The following is a 27,028-nucleotide window of genomic DNA, read 5'->3' on the forward strand; positions in this document are numbered from 1 at the left end:
GCAGCTGCTGCTTGTGTAAAATCTTCCTACAACAGAAATTCATCTGACGCAGAAGATCTCATATTTTCTTTCTAAGTCATCTCATATTTTCTTCACAGTGCCAGATGTTCTTTTCTGTCTCTTTCACTGGTTGTGAGAATTGAGGTTTAACATAAGCCAGTGCTAGCAGGAGACTTCTGTTTGAGGGAATTCTTCATGAAAATGTCAGGCTGGCATGAGGCCACAGCCTTGTGTAAGTGCTGCTCACAGACCAGGGAAACAGACTTTCTCTGTAGGCACAGTTGGCCTTTTCTTGAAATCTGCTTCATACTAAGTGTGAGAAAAAGCCATGATGGAACATGTAAAGACATGGATCATGCTCATAATTGTGGTCATACCCAAGTCCTAATGGGATGCAGTCACAAGTGCAGAATGAATTGGCAGATGTTATTGAGAGGCCATTATCAATTGTCCTCAATAATCACTGGGAAAAATTCTTGCATCCTGGAAGAGAGCAAGTGTCACTCTCACCTTCAAGTAGGACAGGAGGAAGGACACAGGGACTTAAACATTATTCAGCCTCACCCGAATCCCTGGGAATGTGATGGAACAGCTAATCTTTTAAATCATCTCCAGGCACATGAAGAATGACAAAGTTGCATTGGAGGCAAGTCGCATATGAGGTATCACAGTGGCTGATCCTGAGTTGATATCATTTAGCATCTGCATTAATTAAATGGTCCTGGGACAGAGCTCACCTTCAGTAATTTACCACTTGATACAAAAGTGGGAGGAACAGCCATTACACCAGATGGTTCTGCTGTCACTCATATGAACCTTGACAGCATGGAGAATTACACTGAGGGGGATCTCGTGAAGTTCAACAAGGAGAAATGCCAAGTCCTGTGTCCTGGGGGGAAGAACCCCAAGTAACAGTAAACACTCAAGACAGAAACGGACAGAAAGCAACTCTGAAGAGAAGAATCTTGGGGTCCTGGTAGACAAACAGCTGATGGAAACACACTGTTAAAATCCAGTTATTACAAGTACAAGGGAGATGCCTCTGCCTGAATTAAGGTGCAAACAAGACCATATGCTGAAGTCGATAGTATGGATTTTATTTAACAGAAAAATGTGAGGTAGAGAGATAGAAAGAAATAGAAAAGGATTGAGGGGGAAAGAGGGAGGGGAGAAAGAGAGTGAGAGAGAGAGAAAGAAATCAGAAGGAATTATAGTCATCACCCATGGATCTAGCAGTATCCCATTGATCCTCTTCACCCTGGGCTTCTCAGTGGTGGGGATTCCAAGGTCACTCAAAACTTCTCACCATTTATACATTTTAGCAAAAAAAAAGGAATCAGTGCTCATTGGTACACAATTCTCTCATTCTGTTGGTTACATGATTCCCTCTCTTCCAGTGCTAATTAACAAGCTGTGCCATGCTTGTTCTTTCTCTTTATTTGAGACAGTGACCTCCTGTCTTGAACCAGTGGGCTTTGGTCTCCCCACACTGGACCCAGCCTGAGCCAGCCTTCCCACAGACTCCTTGTAGTGAAACATCCTTCTCCCCAGCTTCACTTACCTTTCCTTAGACCTGAGATGATCAGACAATAGTACCACATTTATCTTATCTCAAGTTCCTGCCAGGTGTATTAACTCACAGGCCAAGTTTTGGGAATCCAGAAAGTATATTTGGGACAGGATGGGCTGTGGTGGTCACAGATGAGCAGTTGCTGCTTTGCTTGGTTTGCTGCAGTGGCAAAGTCCTTCAGTAATCTCAACACCACTTGAAGAAATTGTGATCTTTAAGTCTCTTACACACACCCTCAAAGCAAAGAAGGCCAACAGCACTCAGGGGTGCATGAGGCAGAACATTGCCAGTCCTTCCTCTCTGCTCAGCCTTGGTCACACATGGGGGGCTGGGTCCAGTTTTGGGCTCCAGGGTATGAGAGAGGAACGGATCTCACTGGAACAGCTCCAGTGCAGGGCCACATATATGGTCACAGGACTGAAGCATCTTTCCTGTGAGGAGAGGCTGAAACAACTGGGACAGCTCAGCCTTGAGACTTAAGGCAGTTCATTGATAAGTATCTTATCAATGTGTGTAACCTGATGAGAGGGAATGAAGAGAAAACTGGACTCTCCTTAGTACTGTCCACTGACAGGAAGAGACAATGGGCACAAATTAAAACCCATCAAGTTCCACCTGAATATGAGAAGATGCAGCTGTGGCTGTTCAAACACTGGCACAGGTTGCCCAGAGAAGTGGTGAAGTCTTGATCATTGGAGATATTTAAAACCTGACTGGACATGGTCCTGGGCCATCAACTCTGCTCTGAGCAGAGGGGCTGGATTAGATAATCTCAGGAGTTGCCTTCCAGCTTCAGCCAGTCTGTCATGACAGTTTGGAGTTTTGTGAGGATGAAAACATATTTTAGTGCATGATTTTGCAATGATTTTCAGTACACATACAAAATTATTTAGAAACCATTATACATTTAAACACAAGTAACAGCAAGAAATTTGTGTTCTTTCCTGCAGTTTTTGTACATGTCCAAGCTTGTGCAGTCTTGAAAAGCTTATTAAGAAGTGCAAAACTTTTAATTCCTAAATATAGTTGCTACAATGTTTAGTCCTGTATAAAGACAAGATATGAACTGCCCAAAGAGTAAATATCATTGCTAGAAAACTAGAGATGATTTTCAAATTATTCAATTTTTTTTCCTTCCTTTATAAAAAGCTAAGAAAAATGTTTTAAATTCCTCATGTTTAAACTTGTAAAAATGAACATTTGTGAAAGAGGATACTATCTACTGAGGTCTCGCATTTACTGTCTCTGGGGGAAACTAACTTCAGGATCAATTTTAATTTCCAATGTTGTGCTCTAAGCATAAACATAGTGTTCAAATCAAAGGCTGGTGTTGCTATAATTGCCAGTCCATAAAATTTGAGAAATAAAAATCTAGAGATTATGCCAAATTGCCTTTAACATCTTATACAGGCATCGTGCCAGTTCCATCCATAATGAAATAGATAGAGACTCATTTCCAGAAGCTGGCACTGAACATTTAAATCATTTGATGCATTGGTGAAATGAACTTTAAAGTCTCTTTTAACTCCTGTTTGCAACAAGAGAAGGGTGCTGCAGTATGTGCACTGTGAGATTCATGGTCCCTCCACCCATGAGGATTGGAAACAATAATGAGTCTTGATTTTTACCAGTGTGTTCAGGGTGACTCAGGACAATACAGCTGGGAAAAAATATCACACAATAGTGGTGGAATAATTGTTTGTATGTGGTCTCACGTAGATTTTTTTAAACCTGTTTATAAGTCCAAGTGTTGTTAAGGAACACGAAAGACTGAATAATATACAAAATGGATCTGCTCCCAAGCTATTTTTCGCACCAAAAATGTTGCAGGAAAATAGGAGCCAATAGGAATACTGATTATTTTAAATCATAATGGAAAAGCTTAATAGCTTGTTTTAAGTTTCTTATTGAACACTTGCACACCAATTGCAAATAAATAATTATTAGCTATTGTCTGTTTATTGAATATAACTTTCAATACAAATATAGCTAAACTCAATCTCAGTGCTACTGAGGTGTGCATAAGGATATATGACTTTGTGTGTGCATGCTGTTATTTTCCTTTGTCAGTGTGGCGAACGCTAAGCAGCAATGATTTCATACTCTTAATACATCTTCATAAATGCCCCTTGTTCTGACAAGGCAATGTTGTGGACTACATTTAAACATTCATGGTAGGTGCTTGGATTGGTAGGAATAAGGACAGTAAATGTAAAAAGGCATTTTTAATGATCCATTGGCATTTTTTAATAGCAGACAATAAATCAAAAACAGTTCTCATTTTAGTTTTTCACTGTACACAAGCAATACTTAATGTTCTGGGTATATGCTTCCTCTTCAGGCTGTATTTTCCAAATGGCTTAATGGACTTTAGTCACCTTATTCCATCAACAACAGTGAGATAGAAGTTACAGGCACTTGATTCAACTTCGGTTGGATTCCTGAACTCTCTGTTTGACTTGTCAGCCAGCGCTTGTACATGTGGTTGAGGGAGAAGGGTTTAAGAAACTGAAAATGTGCATTGTAGAGTCAGTGTTCCTTCCTGAACTTTATCATGAATTTGGCAACAAAAACTCCATGAAGCTAGAAAAGCATATAATATTGATGATTATATATATATATATATATATATAAAATATATACTATATATTTTCATATGTATGCTTTTATATAAGTATATATAAATATATATTATGTATAAATACAAGTATGTAGAATAAGTAAAATACATTGTACTGATATTGAATTAAGCTTGTTTTCTTTTTATTTTACTCTCCTAGTTGAATGATCAGTGAATTTTCTTTCAGTTTTTATGGAACCAATTTTTGAATCCTAAAATAAAAAGCAAACCTTTTCCTGGCATTGACAAAACCCTTCCCCCTTTGGTGAATCTTTAAATAAAAAGACCTAGGGTTTTTTTCTCTCTTCTGAACCTTGGGCAATCTTCCAAAGCAAAATCAGTCTGTGTTAGGGTTGCTTAAATAAAAGATAAGATAAAACCACCCACATAGTATGTGAAATGTGAAAGAAAAGGCATTTAAAAAAACCTAAGCTTCAAATCTTCATTAATAGAGTGTTATTCTGCAGAGAGGTGAGGACTATCTGGTGATTTTACTACCTTGGAATAGGATACCCAAAGCACAAACAAATTTAATAGAAAATATGCAGAAAACAATTTGCAAATAATTTTAGGAGGATTATCCTGCATCTTCTAAAATATGTTAGAAACTGATCTGTAATTACAGACACTAGGATTTCCTAAAATCCTTTTGGAATTGAAGTTCCAGCACCAAATAGAAAATACATACGAAACTCCAAGAGAATAACCAGTAGGGAAAAGATTTGGCTTAGTACTGAGCACTACAAGTTCAAAACATTGCTGTCATAATAGGGATCATTATGAACTAAAGGTCAGCATCTCTGCACAGACAGAAATAACAAAAAAAATCCACTACAGCAGAGTTCAGTTTTCAGAAGGAAAGCTGCACACAAATGAGGAAGCCTGCCGAAAAGGAACCAAAAGGACAAAGTGTGTGAAGGCAGCACAGAGGTACTGCATCCTGAGAACCAATCCACACCAACCAGATGGATTCAGAACGACCTGGAAAGATGGGATGGCTAAAGAAAATAATAAAGAAACCTATTTCACGCCAAAGTACAAAGAACAAATTGTCTTGATTAAGATCATTAAATCACCAGAACCAGATGGCTGTTTGGTTAAGTGTCCTAATGGAAGTGTAAAATAGCTGTATCTATTAACAGCATTTTCTTATTTAAAATTAGGGGGGTTTAATGAGGAGTGATGAGGGACACGCATGGTGATAATTTTCAAATAGTGCATGTAGTCAGGCCTGTGGACCTAGAGACGAGGAAATCTGGGAAAGGATATTCTGTAGAAGAGATAACAGTTTTGTAAAAGTAGGTGTGCCTTACATCTCCAACTGTGCCTCTAAGGAAACATGAGTATAATATTTAAAAGCCTATAGGCATTTGCCATTCCCAGGGATTTTAAGGATGTCTTCCAGCAAAGAAACTAAGTTCCAGTGAGACGACAGTATTGGTGGATAAATAACCAATTACCTGGTAATTTCCTGTAAAAGGCAGAAAACAGACAGCACATGTCAGTTTTCCCAAACAGGAAGATGATGTGCTCCAGAAGGTCTAGTCTGTCCAGAGTGTATATAAATGAACTGGAAAGGAACATTATTAATGCAGTGGCACATCTTGACGATACAAATCTATTCAAAGTACTTAGGGTGAGGACAGATTGCAAACAGCTATGGAAAGCCTTCATAGTACTGGCTGCCAGCAAAGTGATGGCAGATGAAATCAAATGCTGATAAATCTCAAGCAAAATGTAGAAAAAGCCATCCTAACTTTCTATGTACAGTAATGATCTCTTTAGGCCTTGCAAACATTCCTTTAGCACCCATCAAGGAGGTCTTGGAATCATAACAGAAGTCTCTGAAAACGTCACATCAATACTCAGGACTGTTCAGAAATCCAAATGAAATTGAATTACTGAATGAGTTGGAATTACTGAAAATTAATGAAAAAGTATAAAATATAATGTGCCACTGTGTAAATCCCCATTGTATCTATAACATGTATATAGTAGGAAGTGTTTGGGATCCCCAATCTAAAAACAATTATAACAGATTAGGTAAAAGGTATCCAAGGGCAAAATAAATGGTGTTGGTTTGTCTTATTTTTCAGGTGTCAGATAGCTGTCTGTATGTGAGTTACTTGTCTAGGCTCCCTGTATAGTCAATTAAAATCTGCTAATTTCTGTTGTTGCAATTCAGAATGTGATTCTTGCCATCCTATAGTAAAAGCTTACATTATGTTCAACTCCTGGGTTTGATTATATAAATGAAAATATAAATATAAATGTGAAATTTTATATTTATATAAATATGAAATATAAAGAAACCGTGTACATATAAAGGTAACTCGCTCAGATGTACATACCCTATAGATACCCACATTTAATCAAATATATCACAATCTTTGCATCATAAGCATAAAGAACGAAAAAACACAATATAGATCTTGTACATCCTGACAGCACAAAATCCACTAGCAATGGTTGATCTCTGTCTCATGTGAGCTAAGAATTAGGGAAGGTCACAAGTGGGTCTCCAGAAATCGGTTTAAAAACCCAAAAACTCTAACCTAAATGTTAAACTTACCATAGGATATTTTGGATCATAAAAGCCTATGTTAGTCCAAAAATCAAGTATGTAATTCCTTGGAAAGGATTCCATCAAGATCTATTTGACATAAAAATACAGCTTCTGGCTCCATAATCTGAGACTCAAATTGCTGAGCTGGCAGAGTACAAGGGACTAGGAAACTGATGCTTTCCCTTATTTTCTTCCTTACATTGGCTACTATCAGACAAGGGACTGGGCAAGATGAGCTTTTCATCTGGCTGATTACGGGCACTGTGTGTTCTCTAGACTGTTAGTATTTGTCTGGTTAGGATGTCTGTGGTATGTGTTTTCTGGAGTCCTTGCTCGTTTTACAAGGCATTTTGAAATATTTTCTAATAAGACTGTACGGATCATTTAAAATCCAATCTACCACCAACAGTATCACAAACCATTGAAATTCTGTCTTGCATAAGGACAGTTATAATGAAGATAATTTGGGGCCAGTTGTCCTATTGCTGTTCATACTGTGAACTCATTTGCACTCTGAGCAATTTAATGGGTACATATCCTTGTGATAGTAATACACTACTACTCACCATGTATGTTTGTTTTTAAATTACCAGCCATATAATTCTTTATTTTTTTTCAAAATAAACCTGTTATATGTTTAGTGCTCTATACAGAAGGGAAATAAAAGAAAAGATCAACCAGTCTTGCATTATACAAAATGATTATTAGAAATATAAATATTTCTGCAACATATTTCCAGTAAAAATTCTAAATTTCTGCTTCTATAGATGCTTAGCTCTAGAAAATGTATGCTGACTAATTGACTGGTTGTCTATGATAAACTCTTGCTTAAAGAACTCTTACAGTTGCTGACTTCTCTAATAACACAAATTTATATTCCAAATCTTTCTGTAGTTATTTTTCTTTTTTCTGTCTACAGTTTTCTAATTGTAAATTTACTGGCATTAATTAGATAGCTGTTCACTGACTAGCATTCCTCTTTTTGTTCCTGCTGTTTATCATGTTTGGGTTTGGCCAGCTAATAAAAACACTTGCAAAAATTCAGGCTTAGCAATAATAGAACACAGAATATTGAATTTAAAAGCAAAATCTGTGGTATTTTGTGCATTGGAATATTATTATCACACTGCAAAAATCATTATCCTTGCAGCACAAAAAATTAATTGGGACATTGATTGAAGAGAAGGCAGAAGATGAGTTTTCTTCTTTACTTCCATGTCTATTTTTTTTTCTTTTGGTGTGGGTTGCTTCTGTGCTGTACCCTTTCAGGTCTGTAAAATAACTTACAGTCAAAAAACATGCTGACTAGTTATGAGAGATCTTCTATTTCACTTTAATTTAGGTATAATGGCTGTGTGATTTACTTAATAATTAATGTTGGTATTCAAGTGAGACCAGTACTTTCAAGTCTGCAATGCAGATGCAAATAATTGGTCTGAAATAAGCCAGATACCTTAACATATGTTTTGAAACAAGTGCCTGACAAGGCCTGTGTGCTTTCCTTAAGCAGTGATGTTTTTCAATCAGAAACCTAATCCTAATCCCATACAAATAATAGAAAATTAACTTTATTATAGGAGCTGCATTAAAGTGCATTGTAGTGTAGGAACTGATCTTTGCATCTATTGATTGGCATTTATTCTATCAGGTTTTTTTTTTATTTTATATATATATTTATTGTGTGTATTTATTTTTTATTATATATTAACTTTATTATATATTTTCTGTTATAGGATATCTAAATATAGACACATACATATCTATATTTTATGCAAAGTTGTTATTGGTGACACTAGATCAGGGGTATTCTCTCATCTTGGAAACGAAGCAACATGGGAGGAACTGAGTTGTTCATCCCAAATGTAAGCCACAGAGTCATGATCAGGCCCCTTGGGCCACAAAAACAGCATATCACAGGAAAAAAAAAAAAGCAGTAAAACAACCGTTCGTAAGTGAAGTGCTCAGATAGTGGTTGGTGTATATATTTCTTCAGCCTTTGAGGCCTTTACTTTACAACAACAAATGTCTACTTTTACAGCATGTTGTTTGTTCTCTGAACTCAATTGCTAACTAAAAAGTTCAGGGTAAGCACATATATAACTCTCTAGGGTAAAACCAAATGTGAGCTGTCTTCCTGTTCTTTGTATTTCAGACCTTGCTCAGCACTATGCTGTAAATCAGTTCTCCCCAGGAGTGTCAGTTCTTCTCCAGTGGCATAAAGTTGGTGAAATGGGGAAGTCACCTTTATGTCATGAACTTAATGTATGCATCTTCTCTCACACCGTAGCATTTGCATAGTTCTCTGCACTTCCTTTACAAAATTCACATCCCTTCTGATGGTGCATTTTAAAGATTGATCATTAGAGTCATTCACTGTACAAGTACCACTGAAGTCAATCTCCTTATGTTGCAGGGTAATTTAACATAATTGATGGAAGTCAAGTCTGGTTTTAAAAGACATTTGAGGAACAATTTTTCAATGATGTTTACCTTTAGTGTTCTTCATGGCATTCTAATGTTTATGAATGTCTTCATATTATTTACTCTTAAGGTTCTGAGATACTGAGATACTGGATGAGCTTCCTTTACCTTATTTTGCATCATATGTTGATGAAAAGATTACTAGGCAATAATTTCAGGTTATTTGATGACCTAAAATGAGATGCAGACCACATGTAGTTTATATTAAAAATGCTAAGAGAAAGGAGCTAAAGAGCAGACTAATATAGCAAGTAAATTATTCTGCCTTTGTGTGCAGACATCATATGGCAATAAAACATGATCCTGAGAATGACAGAATTTGTCCCCTAGAAATGACTCATTGTTACATTTTGACATATTTTATCACATTAAAAATTCATAAATGTCTCCTTAGAAAAGATAGATATGGAGCAGTGGAAGATCTACATAGAAATTCCTCAGTTTGATAAAGCCACAGGGTCCTGAATTTATCTGATTGTACCCAGACACATCATGGAGACATCATCAGGTTGCTGATTTTAAAAAGAAGTTTGTAACTAGCAGATTCTAGTTTTTCACATACATTACTGAAATTATTAGCTAAACTGCTTTTATGGATAGTTTTAAATGTTATCTTAAAAGAAACATTATTTTGATTTTTCTTTTAAATAGGAGTTATGTAAGCTAGTTTGGGATGTATAGCAAGTTTTTTATCTTTCTTTTTCTCTCTCTCTCTCCTTTTTTTTTTTATTTCCCATTATTAACCTTTTTATTTGTAACACACACAATACCCATGGTAAAATCATGGCCTTTTTGGGGTCTATAAAAGTTTCTTCATTTTTCCATTTGTTGTATTTGGGAACAGCTGTCTTCCTTTATTTTCCTGTATTAAACTGTACTCATCACTCCCATCCATCCTGACTGAACATGTTACACACAAGGATGAAGCAGGAGACAAGTGTGCTCTGCAGTGCACTTCCCAGTGGGTGTGCTGGTTAGAAATTTGGCTAAACTGGCCAAAAGTGACTATGAAGGTTCCGAATTCACAGCACCTTTTGAAATGCTGGTCTTGAAACCTAAAGTCTATGTGAAGTTAAATAAACAGACTGGTAACTGAATCGTGACTGGCTACTCTTTCCTTTCAGCTTGGCATGTAATATCTTTATGTTACTAATCAGCTAGTACCAGAGCCAATAATTTTTTAAGCTAGTGCTCATATTTATTTACATTTTTATTTGATTCACACAGGTTTATCGAGCAGAACTTGTTCCCCTTAAAGAAAAGGTGCATCAGGTCAATGATCTCGCTCACCGCTTCACTCCCTCTGATATTCAACTCTCCCAGTACAATCTCAGCTGTGTGGAAGACCTAAACACAAGGTGGAAGGTGCTACAGGTATGTTTCACGGGACTTTTTTCTTTATGCTGCATTTAAGTAAATATTTCTATTTCTCTGTGCTTTGTTCCCTGTGGGATAGCACAAAGGCATACTAAGGAATGAAAGATGAGAAAGCTTGAGAAAATTTTTTGTTTTTACCATTCATAAATGCATCAAAAAGGGCAAGCCACATGTTTTGCACACATTTCAATGATAATATGTTCTCTTCCATGGAGCTCAGGAAACATTGTGAATAATTCGCTTTTCAACGTAAATTATTGCTTTGATTTATCAAATCGAGATATTTGGAAAACAAATGTTTCATCTTCTCTGAAGATACTTAGAGAAAGTATGTCAGGGAGAGTTGTTATTGCTGATAGAACAGATAGTTAATTGAAATATTATGGTTTACTGTCTTTTTTCATATTTACTTAAATGTCATCTGAAAGATACAGAGAGTAAGGTGAAAGCACTCCAGTAAATTTTTAAACACATCCTGAGGGGAAAAGACATAAGTAACTTTGAAAGATTATGATATACTAAAGGCCAAGTTGTGACCCTTAAAAAGAGGAAAGACACATCTGTTCCTATAATACATTTTTTCTACTTAAAAGAGAGCAGAGTCTGAAATGTGTTGAGAGGCAGAGCTAATTTTTGTTAGAAGAGAATAAAATAACATAGACTGAAATAGAATAGATCAGTTGGAACGAATATACATTTAGACCAACTGTTCTACATACGAGATCCTCTGGACACTCACACCCATTGGCACTTTTTAGAGTATTTTTCCATCTTAGAAGAAGACCAGCACTCCAGTTAGATGTGATACCCTTTGTAGAAAACTGAAATTTTGGCCATGTAATAGGAAAAGCAAAAATGAAAATTGCTTTTGTTTCATGCAAAACCGTTCTCCTTTGAAGGTATGTTCCTGTTGTTTATTTCTGGTTTTACAGTTTGTTTCCAGTATGTTTCTTTTTCATTCTATTGGTTTTGAGATTTTTTAATTTATTTGTTAATTCCCTTTGTTATGCTAATGCCACCTAAAATATTGACTTTAGTCTTTTCATCATATTTTTCTATATATTTCAGTTTATTTTTGTGTGTCTTTCTTTTTCTTTTACACTGGTTGTGTTTTTCTCAGGCGTCTCTTAATTCAACTTTTCAAAAAGCAGTTCTTTCTATGTTCCTGGTCTTTGTCTTTCTCCATCTTGCTTCCCTTATTTCTTTTTGGCTTTTTTTTTTTTCTGTACTCCCCTTGTTTCTTTTCTTAGTTTACTTCTGTTTTTCTCCCTCCTCAAAGGTTAGACCTCTCTTTCTCTTCCTTGCCATATTCTTAATGGGGAAAATATTTTTTATCTATGTACCCCATTTCCTAGAAAATATTACTGCAGGAAAATCATAAAACAGAGAGTTCTGTGCTATTGCTTGCCAGAAAGATACCCATCCTTGGTTATGTGTGGGATAAGTGCATAAAGACATAAAATTTATCACATCTGAAACACCAGTGAATTCTAGTGTTATGAGAAAGTTGAAGAGCATTTTGTAAAGGAGGTAATCATGTCTCACTTGTTTCTTTATTAACACTGAGAACTTATGTAAGAGCAGAGGAGGAAATGTATCATCTTAGGCCAAATCTTACAGAGATTTAATATTATATTCATTTTATAATCGTAAGGCCAACTGTAGTCAGTCAATTGCAGTATTGTACAGTGGTTCTACAGTGAGATTAGTGCTATTAGTGAATAGAATCAAATATTCCTCCAGAATCTTCCCAGAACTTCATTTGTATTTTTGCAGTAAGGCATGCTTGCCATTTATTTACCTGGTTTGTATTCAATTTTAGTGGATATACTCTGGAGTATTACTGGTACAAAAATGTACAGAAAGCACTCAACCACTCACAGACTCAACCAGCCCTGGTTTTGAAGTGTTGTGTGGAGTGCATTTCATTAATGAAAGGAGATGCACTCAGCTCAGTCACTGAAAACTGTGGAGTTTGAGTAGCTTCGTGTCTTTAATAGAGTAGTCTTGGGAAAAATATGCTGTTTATTTTTTTATTTTTCTTAGACATGAAAGGAGATGAAATCTTTCCAAGGAGCTACTTCTTATGAATTTCACAAGGAGCTCTCATGTGTGCTTCAAGCAGTGTATGTAATGAGCTCATCCTGGGGTAAAATGTGTCTTGCCAACCCTTGCTTACTTCCAATTGACATTTAGAGAGCCAGGAACCCTCTAAGATAGGTGGGAATTATATCCATTTGACTTAGTCAGAGATCTGGTTGGTATAATGCTGGTCAAAGGGGAAAGCTCCTGACTTGTAAAAGAATTTACAAGTGTCCCACAGAGAACATAGCCTTCAGTTATCAAGAAAGATTTTTTGGTTTCAATCAAACTTAATTTGCTTTTATTTAGAATAGTACCTTTAATAAGCTGAAAAACACATTAAGAACTGTATTTCATGCAAAAATGTATCTATTAAGATATTTAGCTATGGTATTTATACTAGAATGCTTTTACTTTTGAAAGTTAGTATCTTGTGAGTGGTTGTCTTTGAGCACATCAAAAACCTAGAGCTAAATCAGCCCAAGGACTTTTCCAATCTTAACTTTTCTATAATTCTATGATTTATATACATATATATAATGATTACCAAGAAGCACAAGCCCTAATTTCAGTATCATTCCTAACTCCTCATCTTGCACCAGTAGCAAAGATTCTGCGGGATGTGGAGATTTGAAGATTGTTGTGGTGAAAAACATGGTGCCATTTGTTAGAAGGTCCAGCCACAACTATCATTCTGTTCCCTTGCAGAGCGCTCTCTGCTTGCAGAAGCTGAGAAGAGCCAGCAGGCTTTTAGTACTCCTGCAGGCAGTTATCTAAAGTCATATCATCATTTTATTTGTATTCTGCTGAGGACAAGCTCTTTACCGAACTGCAGAATGCACACTACTGTAATAAGTATTGCTTCAATTAATTATTTCAAAAACCAGCTTCTTCTGTGTGCTTCACAAATATTAGCTGATTCTTTTAATTAGTGCTGAGAAATATGAATGAATCTTACCATCTGTATTTCCAGAGGTACTAATATCAAGAATAAAAAAGCCAAAAAGGAAATCCTTTCTTCCTTGAAATCAATGTAAAATTGTCACTATGTATCAAAGTCTTGCTGGCCAGTGACTCTCTGAAGAGCTGAGTCACAGGCATTCTGGGCAGCAGTCCTCAGCTCACACCTTGCTTTTTATAGGGGTTGGACACCAAGGCAAGGAAGTTGCAGCAAAATATAAGCTGAAATCAGCAGTGACCTATTGTAGCAGGCTTTAGGTTTGGGCTTTTTTTAATTTTACTTCACCTTCTGTCTTTCATGCCTCCTCCAAGAAAAATGTCCTACAAAAATATGAAATAACAACAAAAATGCCTATGTAAAAGAAATGTCTTCTTCAGGTCTCTTGCAGTTGAACTGAACCAAGTTAATTTTTAAAATTGTATGAAGTAATGGTTTTGGGAAGTAAACTTCATGTCTAAACCATGGAATTAAAATTTGAAAATGATGAAGGCTCTCATATAATTTCTCTCAGATTCTCTCATATCATTTCTCTCAAAGAAAAAGAAAAACCTCTCTTGCTTTACACTTCAGTTATTCAATTGGTAGTGCATAAGATCTTCATACACAAAAGCTCTAGTCATATACTTAAACAGAATATTTGTCTTAAATTGTTCTATATCTTAAATTACAAGAGTTGTTCATTATTAAACAGAGTTGTTCATTATTAAACAGACTGAGGTTTAAGTTGATAGATTGACAGATGCTGCAACATTTGCAAGAAAGATGTTTCTTCCTCTGTATGAGACAAAGAATATCATACCTAAATGAATGGGCAACATAAAAGGCAGTTTGAGTTTTATATTTTTATATTTATATTTTATATCTTATTACTTTTCTGTTACATTAGTAGTTTCTCTTTCTATTGTGATATTTCATTAATTTTAATAACTAATTTGTTTCTATTTTTTGATTTCTCCTCCTTTTTTAACTATATTTTCACTCATGTCATCTGTTAGCAGCTGAAAAAAAAATGGGGGACAACTTTTCTAAATATATGGAGCCAAAATTCAAGCTCAGTTAGATTATAGTTAAGTCACTACTAAAATCACTGTGCTTTTCAACCTTGAAATTTGAAATTATTTTGTAGTTGCAGACTTTATCTTCCCAGCAGAGGGGGATTTTGATCCTTTTTGGAAGTTGAGTTTTCCCATCAGACTACTTAGTTAAAATGTTGGTTTGTATTTTCCATGAGAACAGGAACTTCTGCCAAAACCACAATTGTTAGAGCTCTTTAATGGTCTCTTATTTGTTTAATTGGCTATGCCAGTTGGCTGCAGAAGTCATAGACCCAAGCATTTTTCTTCGTTTCTGTTAGACTGAGTCTCAGATTTTCTCAATGTTTGTCTGCAAAATTATGCATATAGAATTAATTTTGCAGTGATTTGTTTTTTTAGAAATCCAATTTATTTATTTCTGTAAGTTAGTGGAGGAAGGCCAGCTGTCAGGGTTGGAATTCAATTCTACTAATGAAGTCCATGTCAAAAATTGGAAATATTCCTTCCTAAATTAGGAGGACACCTTCATTGTGGCATCTTTAGGGAAGTCAGTGAAAGAAAGTGTGTAACTATAAACAGGAATACTTATCATCCACAGACATGACAGCAGGAAAACTAATAAAACCTTACTAAATTTATGATGTGTGTGATGAATTTCACCTTGCTGGCATCTGCAAATACTTTAATCATTTTTTGTAAAGGAGTGCATTCATTATCCTCTTTTGACTTCCTTTATTCTGAAATTTTGACTTCTATGAAGATGTTTTGAAGAACCATGCAGAAGACTCGCAATCTACCCTACTTCATATTCTCACTACAATATGCATCTGTGGATTTCTTTCAATGTATTTTTTTGTTTCTCATAAATGTGTGTGAGTTATAAGTGTGTGGGTCATAAAAGCTGAGTTATACTGTTTATATGTGAAAAGACAAGCACCTAAAAGTTATCAAAACTAAGAAAATATGTTACACATGCATCTTGAATTTAGCACACTCTTGTACAACCTTTGCATATACAATATATTCTGTAAGATCTCCCATTTATCTATTTGATGGATAAATGATAGGAAAAGAATGGGCATATTAGTTGATATATGTAAGTCTCATTTCCTTATAAAGGAAGACTTGAACAATTTACTTCCACCTGTCAGCAGTTATAGATTATGTTTGGCAGCACACATCCATCTGACTCATAGCAGACTATATTTAGGATACAGAGGAAAACAGAGGTTATGGTACTGATGAGAATATATTCACTGGAAACCAAAAATCCAATAGGTCTGTTGGCTTTTAGTCAAGTAGTTTTAGTTAAATCATCCAGTTTGTAGCTCTTTAACTTATTTACCAACCACCACTGAAACTGTATTCCTTAGTGTTCCTGATATGTAATACCTGATCATCTCAAAACCATTATTTGAAATAATTTCTGTAGAATTCCCTTTGACAGGGAGTGTGGAAGTTATATTTGAAGAATTAAAGCTCTGAGCTTCAGTCCTATACAGAGATGTAGACTACAGGAGTTAGAAGATTTTACCTTGGATTCCAAAATTATACAGATAGCTTTGGGTTTTTTCTATAAATTGGATTTATAAATTGAAAGAATATGTATAAATTGAAAGAAATTAGTATAAATTGAAAGAATATGGCTTGATTTTCTTTCAACACCTTTTTAGGTGTGTGACCTGGTTCCAATCAGCTATGTTTAGGCTGCTCATTATAAAAAATTAGGGTTGTTTAAGGTAAGAATGTGTGAAGGGTAATAGCTGGGAAGTGCACAAGGTTAGCAGCAGTCAGACTGGTGAAAGCAAACAAGGAAAAACAAAAATGAACCTTGCAATTATAAGTCAATGCCCAGTCTTAGCTTCCACTCCACAGGCCATTTTCCTTCCCAAAACGTTATCCACTGTCAGTGCTCATCATTTGCAGGTTAGATTTTGCTGCAGCAATAGGAGAGGACAGGAGTGTGTAGGGTGGGTGAGGGCTGCTGTGTCAGCTGGCTGGGGGCACCAGAAGGGTCATGGATCTCTGTAATTTGTGTTTCTGCCCCATCCCCTGCAGGGGATGCATGCTGCTGACACAGATCCTCTGCCCATCAATGCCCCCCTGGCTTGAAGTAGAGTTGGAGCACATGGACAAAGTTTGCTTTGAATGTGGAACACGTTTGTCGCAGATAGAGCATTCACTGAATTTAAGAGCTGCCCAGTAAAGGCTCTCTAATGTGATTTCCAGAGGCTTGTAACTCAATGAAACCTTAATGAATACCCTTGGATTGAAAGCAATATAAAGCCCCTTAGATTCCAAGTACCAGTGCCAAAGTATTGTTAAAGGTTTTTAGAGGGAGAATGTAAAACTGGCAAAACATATTTCTTTTTCTCCCCATTTTCACTAATCCCTTCTTCTGAAATGATGTGATTTTTTTTTTACAAGAAACTTCATTTGAAGTGATTAAAAGCCCAAGGAAAAGAAATAATACACACATTTCCAGTGCAGAAGGTTAATGTTAGCCTTTTTTATTTCTTTGTTGAGTCATTTTGTGTCTTTCTGACATATCAATTATATCACTGCAGATAGTTTTATGTCAGGCTATCCACTTTCAGGTTACAGAAAGCTTTTGCAGTCTTTAAGCTAGGTAGTATTTTGTGCTATATTTTTTATATCTTTTTGCTTCAGTGAGACTAAGTAGGATTTTTTTTGCTATTTTAGAAGTGCTGTTAATAATAGTGTTTAAAATACTAAAAATGTCAGTGGCATTAAGTTGTGACACAGATTTGAAACCAGCTTTTATGGAAGATTATGTGTGTCATTTAAAAAATATTTTCACAAGATGCTCTCTAAAGTTGCCACTGTAGTTTTCAACATAGTTTGAATAAAGCTGAATGTTGTACCCCTGTATAGAAAATTATGAGCAGTATGGAAGTGATGTAATGGTATGTTTGCTGTAGAGGAGGGCACTTTATAATTAAAATGGCTCAAATCCTGTTATATGTGGTGTGTGCAAAATCTGCTATGAAGTCCTTCCTAATTTGGATTCACCCAGCACAACACAGGCAGAAGGTGTTATTTCAAGATGCTTATCCTGTGGTTCATCTAAGCTGTTCAATTCTTGGGCTTGTTGTTAGCTTATAATACTGATACTGCAATAAACTTTAGAAATACACCCCTTGGTTACAGAATAATATTCAAACATAGTATGAATTACAATTCTTGACCAGAGCTTACAATTTCAGTTTTATTAATATTCATTTTTTTTATTATTTCTTTTGTACCTGGAAAGATCAACATCCATTTCCTGTAGGTGGAAACAAATTCTTTAGGGTATGAAAATTTGGGGGGACCTTCAAGTATGGAGGTTGAAGACTCAGTTAGTTTTTCTCTTCCATTTTCTCAGGTGTTCAAAGTTGTTTCTCTACTGTGGTTCAGTTTGTTTTAAACCAAAATTAATTAGCATTAATCAATCCAGAAAAAAAAATCCTAAGGTTACATCTGTAAGTAGCATATTCATTTTGTTGGATCTTTTCACTTTCCTTCCTCTGATTTCTCATACCATCCTCAAGTGTTTTGTGTCCTTTCCTTTCAATACCCTCATTTATTGCTCTTTCATCTGTAAAAACAATCAGTTTTGTCCTAATTAATTTACTGAAAAATAGCTGATAATAGAGTGCTGTTTTTGTGTAGTGATTTTTGGGGTATTCAGAAGAAATAGAAGATTGTGTTTTCCATGAAATGGCTTTGTGCTTTTTGTATATCCAAGCATTACAGTTCCTTATCTCAAAACATCACATTTCAAATCCTGAGCTGATTTTTTCTGTACTTTTGCCAGCCAGAAAACTAAGATAACTGAATTTGGGTTGCACATCAGTTGTCATAGCTACCTGCAATATATCCCTGAATCTGCCTAGGTTTACCTCTAATGAGAAAGGGGTTACATTTTTCTCATAAAGCCTCCATAACTTTATTCAGCTGTGAATGACCTGTGAAATACTGTCAGGCTGGTATGGTCTGTTGCAGAAATCGAGACAGCTTCCTCTTTTAAAAAGTCAGGATCTAATCCTTTTTTCTACACCAGTGAATAGGAGGTCAGCTCCCATCAAAAAAAGTTTCAGAAAGACAGAGGCAAATCCAATTTTATGATCATCACATTTCTGTCTCACGATTATGCCCCCAAATTGTTAGTCTGTGCTCACTAGTTCCCATGGCTGATGGGATAAGCCTGTGATGTTTAACAGTGCCAGGTCATGCTGATTGTTTCAGCTTTGCCAATGACACTCTATATAATTTTTTTTTCAAATTATTTTGACCATCTTGAGCATGAATTTACATGTTTTCAGGTGAGTATCCATGTGTGGATCAGAACTACATTTATAAAATTTAGCTGAATTATAATTACATTGTGTTGAGTTGGTGTAAGTTTTAGTTTTACTGATAGCTTTTAATTTTAGTTTAATGTGGTTCTGATAGTTACATAGTTCAAGGGTCTGTCTTTTCAAAAGAAGGCTAGAAAAACAACCTCTACTTCATGTAAATTTGTGTTAATAAGTATTTATCCTTATACAGGCCACGGCCCCTGAATCAGATAATAATGTCTTTCTGATGTGGGCACCATTACAGTGCTGGACACAAACTATGATCTTGTATTATTCAGGGTATTCATTGAAAGCATGGTTACGAATGATGTTGTAAAATCTGGTTCTGTTGCAGAAAACAAATCACAGACTGTCTAACATAACATTTTCATGCTGTTGTGGGTGCTCAGTGCTAACACTGTGCCATGAGAACTCCCACTGCAGACTTTACACTGGTGTCTTGGAACTTCAGCCCCCATGGACTGTGCCTTTGTCTGCTCTGCCATCCCTCCCAGCTGGGCTGACTGCTATCCCTGCTGAGCCTGCTCAGCTCAGATATCCTCAGCTGACCCAGGAGCAACATTTGGGCCTTTTTCTGCCACGGAAAAAAAAAAAAAAAAAAAAAAAAAAAAAAAAAAAAAAAACCACCAAAAAACTTTATTGTACAATTCATTGAAGAACACCCTAGGAAAGTCGTAAAAGTTAAAAGAATAAAAAGCCTGATTTGCTGTCTTTAGGAAGCTAATCCATTCTCAAATCTTTAGACAGGAGATACCATTTGTTCCTCATCCTTCTAGCACTTTGGAGGGATAGTCCCAAAAAGATGCATTCACAGTTGTACACGAAGTATATTTCTTGAGCTCTTGTGCTATATTAATTACATGATCAGTATATTCACACAGCTTAGAGATACTGTATTTCACTGTCTTGCTCATATTCAGATAGGCTCTAACTTGCCAGAGATTTTTAATTTTTTTTTTTTCTGAATGAGAATATGACTAACAGCTGTTTGTTTTTGGCTCCATTTCTACATTCTTTGAAAGCTGGAGAATTAAATTGCTGACATTCAGACAACACTAATTCACATATCCAGGGAGCCTAATTTGCCATCCCTGAGATTCTGATTCCTGGTGTTCATGGATTTAAAAACCATTTCAATGACACAATACAAGAATAGGCTAGGGAGTTTCAATAGTATGCCCCTGCTAAACATAATCACATTTCAAAAACATCTGTGTCATTACTGGTGTGATTCATCTCTAAGCTGTATACAGCTGTGTTTGCAGTTTCAATTAACAGTCCTCTAATTTCATATCCATCTCATGTTGCTAATTTAGTTAATTTATTCATAATTAAGAGTATTCTATTTTCTACGAAGGTTTGTTGAGCTTGGTGCATTATTAAAAAAAAAAAAAAAACACCCCAAGGCCAAGGCATTTTGAGTCTTACAATGGTCACATCAGAACAAAAATGTCATTAATGTACCTAAAGGGGAAGACATGATATAAGGGACATTTTTTTTTCTTTTCTCAGTGTGGAATGGGAAGCCTTTGGAAGGTATTAGCTTTGTGTTTGAAAGCAAAGGACAGTATGAATGTGCTCCTTTTCCTCTTTTTTGCCCTTCTCCCTTTTGCCCAAAATCTAATGTAATTCTATGGTTTAAACTAATACAGTTGGTTTTAATATGTAAAAAAAGTGATACCTCTAAAAAGAGAGTTACAAGAGGAGGTATGTGGCAGACATGAATCATCCTATTCATGCAGTTCTGTTCTCTAACATTTATATTTTAGATTACAAGGTATTTAAAAGGACCCATGTGATTAAGAACTGTGAGATAACTTTAAAAAATTAAGCTTGAGACACACTCAGGTAGAAGATAAGAATTGTCTCAGTATCTATCAGAAGAAGTGTTTGCATTTTTAGAAATGTTTTTTGGATATCAGTACGACAACATTGTGTGAAAAAATGGGTTAGAAATCCTAGAAACAAATCTTCCCCAGTTGTCCACAGTCTAATGATGTCCTACAATTTTTCCAGGATTGGTTACAACTCTCCAATTCTGTGTAAATACAGAGATACTGCCTTATCTTCACAAGCCCTACAAGGATACTTACTCCAGGAAGTGTCTATGATATTAGAGGAGTTGTGTGTGTAAATGGCTCAAATAATTAAAAAAAAAAAAAAAAAAAAAAAAAAAAAAAAAAAAAAAAAAAAGTAAAATAGTAAAAAAAAATCCCTCCTCTTTAGCATGAAGGGTATTTTGATATTTGTGTGTTAGTGACAAGGTGACCAGAGCACTGAAAGTTCAGCAGCCCTTCCTGGAAAAAGAAAAGAGGGAGAAATACAGTCTTCCAGCTTCAAAAAAAGTAAATGGTTGTTTGAGGTAAGTATTAGTGTGAGGATTGCTATAATTTGAAGTAAACAGAAGGAAGTTGTATGGAAAACATTGAAATGATGTGATCAATATGTCTCAAGCAGAGCTGCAGGTTTTCAATGGCAGCTGCTGAATCCTTTATAGCTAAAAAATCACAGTTGTCTGCTGCATTTTCCTTTAATCTTCCCCTGCCTACAATCTCCTTGATGCTCTTTTTAGTTTCTCTCATTGCTCTTTTTCTCCTTGAAGCTTCCTTTCTTCCTCTTCATATAAGCTTCTCTTTGTCTGTCATACCATCTACAATCATACCACTATTTATTAAGGAAAGGCTAGGAAGAAAATCATTAAACAAACAAATAGAGAACACAACTAGAAAATTTAAAATCTGAAATTAGAAGTAGTTAGAGGAATAGAGAGAGGAAAAGTGCAATGTATTGTGAGGTAGGCTTTTAATCCTGGCAGTTGTATGAATCACAATGTTTTCTTTTCCCAAGAAATCTCTTAATATCTGAGTTAGTGAGAGATGCAGCCATGGTCTAAGCAGACCTCTAAAGCTCTTCAAAGCAAACAGTCTCATAATTTTATTTTCTTCTACTTGTCAACTGTTAATGATAAAATGCAATATTCTGAAGACAATAAAAGTTTGAACCATTTCAACCTTTTAGCTGCACACTCTGTGTGTTTAGCAAATAGAATGACAGTTGCTTGCTGTACAAATTCCAGGGTGCCCCACCTTTTTCTGATTAAAATGGTGATTAGGGTTAAAGGAGATTATAGCAATTTGCCAGGGTCCTGTTCTGCTGCAAGCTCAAGGTAAATGGATGATTCAAGTGCCTGCAGAAAGATAGATTATCACTGGTTGCTCAATTTCCAAGCTTCTGTGGATTTTTACTCTCTTTGTTGTTTGTGTAGATTCTTCAGATTTTACTATGCAAAAAAGGAATTTTTTTAATGAAAAAAATTAATGACTTTTTTCTCTCTGAGGAGGGATGGGTCTTCAAAAGCACATAGGTCTTTAACATTTAATTTAATTATTATCATACTGCAGATGTCTGTTGCTTTTTCTTTTCCTTTTTCTTACTCTACATAAAATGATAGGGCAGTTGTATCTTGTACATCAGATGCTAAGTTTAAACCCTGTGGAAGTCTGTAGAGCTGTGTGAATTTATATTTTAAAGAGAATTGCATGTGATTTTCTTATTTATCTAGAGAGATGTCAGTGCCACAAGTTGGAAACAAATATTTGGACCTCAAATCATTTTCCTGCTTAAGTTTTTCAGATAAAGGTTTGGGGGTTCAATTCTAAACCCTCAATTCCATTTCATTAAACATAGAATTCCCATCTGTGGGGTTTTTTTCCCAAAAGAGAATTTTATGCATTCCATGTTATGAAAAATGTGGTCAATATTTATCTTCTGCATATTTTTGCTAACAGAGAGAAAATAAATACCTGTCATGAAAATGTTGGCACATTTTTGTATGTTTCAGCTTTGTGCCTTTAACACCAGAGGATAATTTTACTTTTTGCATGCTCTCAGAACTCCTGAGGGATCTGCCTGTGCAGGGGTGACGTGGCTGCCATGAGTGCTGTGTTCCTGTGCTCACACTTGCTGCCCCATACAGAGTGAGCTGTTGAAATGACCAGCTCCCAGTTTGAGTTCTGGCTGCCTGTATTGGTTTAGTCATCATTTGTTTTGCTATAGCATATGCCTGTTTTAATAGAGAAATCACTGTTGTGTGCAATAAATAATAGTCTTGGATTGTGTTTCTGTTAATATTCTCCCCAGCCCCTCCAAAAGTAACTCTTCAAAGACTTCACTCTGATCATAAGTAATGCATTGACAGACTTCCCAGCTATCTAAACATCTCTTTCTCTGGATCAGCCAACTCCTAAAATGTTTATGATTAATGTTTACTTGTTATGTTAAACAAGCGTGGTGATTTTGAATCACTGTCACCTGGAAAACAGATCTGCATTTAGCTGACCAATAAAACCAACCAGCCTGGGACTGAGAAAGAAAAAAAAACAGTCAGAAAGGAAAGGGGATCATTCAGGCTACCAGAAGACCTGAGATTTTCCAGTTATGAAAAAGCAATTTTTCCCTCTGAGACGATACCCACATCTACTCCTGGATATAAGTGCAATTTGTGCTGTGTGCCTTACCTATGCTGGGCCTGCTTACTTCAATGGAAGGCACATACAAAGTCAGCAGGATTTATCTCCCTGGTTCCTGCTCATGTCAATCTGTTACCCTCCACTTGTGGAAAATCGTCAAAGGTTCTTGGCCTGTTACACTACACGAAAAAGTCTGTGCAGATTGGAAAACCTAGATTTGTTTCTGAGGGGGTTTTATGTGCTGTCTTCCCACTCTGAGGACTGTATAAATCCCATTAAATCAGCAGCCTTTCAAACTGCTCCAGCAGGTTTTGGTTGTGGATTTTCTTTTTTTCTTTTTTGAGTATTCAGATGCATAGGTGAACTTCTAGAATTTTAATTATATCTGTATCTGATGAGCTGCAGCAATGTAAAAGGAGTTTGGGTGAGATTTAATTTTAGATAGCAGCTTAATTAACTGTATTTGTAAAAACCAGTGCAGCTTTAATTAAATTTCTCTACATTAATTTTGTATTTAATTGAAAATTTGTTGGGATAGTCCTTACAATTTATAACTCTTCCTGTGTGGGAATCTTAAATAACAGATCATAATAATAACTAAAAATAAAACCCAAACTGTACTTAAGTTTTTGCTAGATTCTACTGGCTTTTTGCAAATAGCAGGAAGGAGGGCGTTTTTCTCCCAAATATTTATTCTGGTTCATGGATTTTGTAACAGGATTGGACATCTGAAAACTCAAATGGTGATTGAAGATTTATTTTTTCTTCTCTTCTTGTGTATGTTGGGGTTGGTTTGTCTTTATCTCATGTCAGCTATTGTTCCTTTTTCAATGCCCTACCAATGCTGGCTTGTGCTGTTACAAAGCCACCACCTGCAAGACTTTCCAGGTTTGGAGTGAGTTGTGATGCACAGGGAAAGTTGTCTGAGCTGTGGGACTGCAAAATTCTGTCCTGTCATAGGTATAAGAAGTAAGGGAGCAGGTCCAGCAGTGGGAGTAGGAGTCAAAGACACTGCAATCCTTGTGTAGCCTTCCAGAGGCACCTGCACATTTGCAGCACAGCTTGTGGCTCCTCTGCAGTTCCCCACTCTGCTGGGAGAGACGTGGAGAGACAAAGAGAGGCTGGAACACTGCACATCCTTGAGAGGGGGTGTGTGCAGGTATTTAAATAAAGCCTTGTACTGTGCATGTTCTCTCATGAGATGAGGTTATGAGGAAAGGTTAACCATTTCTTTTCACAGTAAGGGTGCATTGACCCGAAGCAGAAATATATATGTTCTAATAAACATTACATGAAAATTAGAAGTAATTTCAACCTGTGTTCCATTTCTGAATGTACACCAATGATTACTGTCTTTCAGTGACAGCACTCTGAATTTAAAATAGTATCTGCTTTCCTCAACTTGAAACTATTTCCACTGTCCTACATGTCTGTCAAAATTCAAAAATTAATTTCACTGATACTTTGCCAAAGAGCCTGTTCTTTCCCAACACTTATTGCATGCATCAGTTGCATAAATAGTAACTTTATGTCCTTCTGTCGCAGCTGGATATTTTCATTGATTTTTCTCATCTGATTCATACAAAGGAACTCTAGTTCCTTTGTATTTTTTTTCCATAATGCACTGTCTCTAATCTGTACAACAAAATAGAAGAGGACTTCATGTTCTTCCTGTGTCATATCTGTCAGGTTACGTATTTGAGACAGAGCATACAATCCTATTTGCTTGCTTTCTTTGAGATGCCTTTCTTTCTGAGTTGTGGTACAACAGGTTGCTTGAAGTGAAGTTTGATTTGTGTGTATTCTTTAATTTTTAAGTGAAATGAGCAGTAAGAGTGTAAATTTCCATGAAGGCATAGAGTAATACATAAATCAGTAAGTTGGGTAGGATGTTAGACTTACAAATTCATGAGCCATTTTTCCCCATATTAGGAAGTGCTTCTAAATGAACCAAAATAACTTCTTCACAAGAAAGTCTGAAATAATGAACAACATCTTTATGATCTCACCCTACTTGGCCAACTTATAAGATGGGTGGTGGTGCTCCTGGGACAGTTGCTGCAGTTGTAGTGTCTTTGATAGCTGATGTAATGTCTGCAGATTGTTAGAGCCATAAAATTACAAATCCAGAAACTGGTGATGATTATTCTCCTTCCTAAAATTTAATACACTTATTTTAAAGGCTGTTTGCTCTAATAAAGAGTTCACATTCTAATATTTTGTATTACCTGGTTGGTATACATATTATTGGTATTTTTATATAGATATATATACATATATATAGAAGAAATAGTGAGTGTCTTCTGCAGTAAGATTTGAGGGATTACATTTCTTCTATACCATTCCATCAAGAAGGCTTATTGTAACTAATTTCATAGTCAGGCATTATTAATTATTCTAATGAAGTCCATCTCGTAGCTCTCTTGGCAGTGTTTGTTTAGTGGCCTCCATGGCCAGGTACATTTCAGCCACAGCACCAGTTCTTGAGCACAGAAGGAGATGCCCAGTTTAACATTTGTTAAAGTTAAATGTGGACACACTGTCAAACCTCAGGAAAGTCAGGATTCAAAAGAGGCACCAAGTCTGTGGCTGATTCTATAGCTCTGAAGCACAACTGAAGTCAAAGTACTTTGGCTTTCTACCAGGTATGAAGCAGGTATTCAGTTACAATTTGTTGTGATCTGTTTTTTTGCTTTGCCTTGAAAATAGTAAATAATATTCAAGTCCGATTACTCAATAATAGGCTTTGGGTTTACACATTTGTACAGTCTCATGACAGTTCCTAGTGTGAGAAATACAACTTTTAGAATATGACTTCCACTGGTCCTAATACTCTCTATTTAATTTATACTGGTACCAAAAGGAAACCTGTAAAAGGCTCATTCAGTCTGCATTTATGATATAAGTGGTAGAATTCCTAAAGACTGTGCTAGAATATTTTGAATATAAATGCTTTAGCATACTCTAATATGAATCTATTAGGGAAGAAGTGTTAGCTGCCAGCATAAGAGTTAGTGAATGGTTTCCCAATTAATGAGAAATTCCCACTTCTGTTGTTAAACAAGAGCTTGTAAAAGTGACAGAAAACTGGCAGGCAAAATGGTTTTGGTGATGTAGGAGTTGAGATTAGTAATGCATTTTCTCAAGGGAACAATGTTTGAACAAGTCCAAGGTTTTATTTAAAACTTCCAAGACTAGGGGAAAAAAGAGGACTATACTAAAATTGCATCTTTTGTCAGCCTAACTTATCTTTGAAGGCACTCCTCACATTTCCAGTGTTATTGATTCTGTTTTAAACCACAATGCAGACACAAATGAATGATTATCACTCTGGATATATCTCATTTCTGTACCTTCTGTAACTTAATGGGTAGTCATGACTGTATTGTAAAAGTGCATAGTCAATGCTACTGAACCTGTACTGGATCAGAGACAGGAAAAAATGCTGGTCCTGGAGTGAATTAGTTCTCTAGAAGTGAATTTGTTTGTGCCTCCTTACCTCAG

The 27,028-nt window shown here is 35.9% G+C and overlaps 1 protein-coding gene across 10 annotated transcripts in view; it reads left to right on the forward strand.

Annotated features, from left to right (window-relative positions):
* DMD (dystrophin) overlaps positions 1–27,028 on the forward strand; it is a gene marked incomplete at its 5' end in the record, with an annotated part of 1,168,120 nt that overhangs the window by 996,841 nt on the left and 144,251 nt on the right. For all 10 annotated transcript variants that reach the window (XM_083855614.1, XM_083855615.1, XM_083855618.1 and 7 more), the window contains one exon: positions 10,465–10,611. In XM_083855614.1, the coding sequence (XP_083711740.1) occupies positions 10,465–10,611 (147 nt within the window). The remainder of the gene's footprint in view (positions 1–10,464; positions 10,612–27,028) is intronic.

The sequence above is a fragment of the Zosterops lateralis genome (assembly GCF_965231275.1).
Source record: "Zosterops lateralis genome assembly, chromosome: 2".
NCBI lineage: Eukaryota > Metazoa > Chordata > Aves > Passeriformes > Zosteropidae > Zosterops > Zosterops lateralis.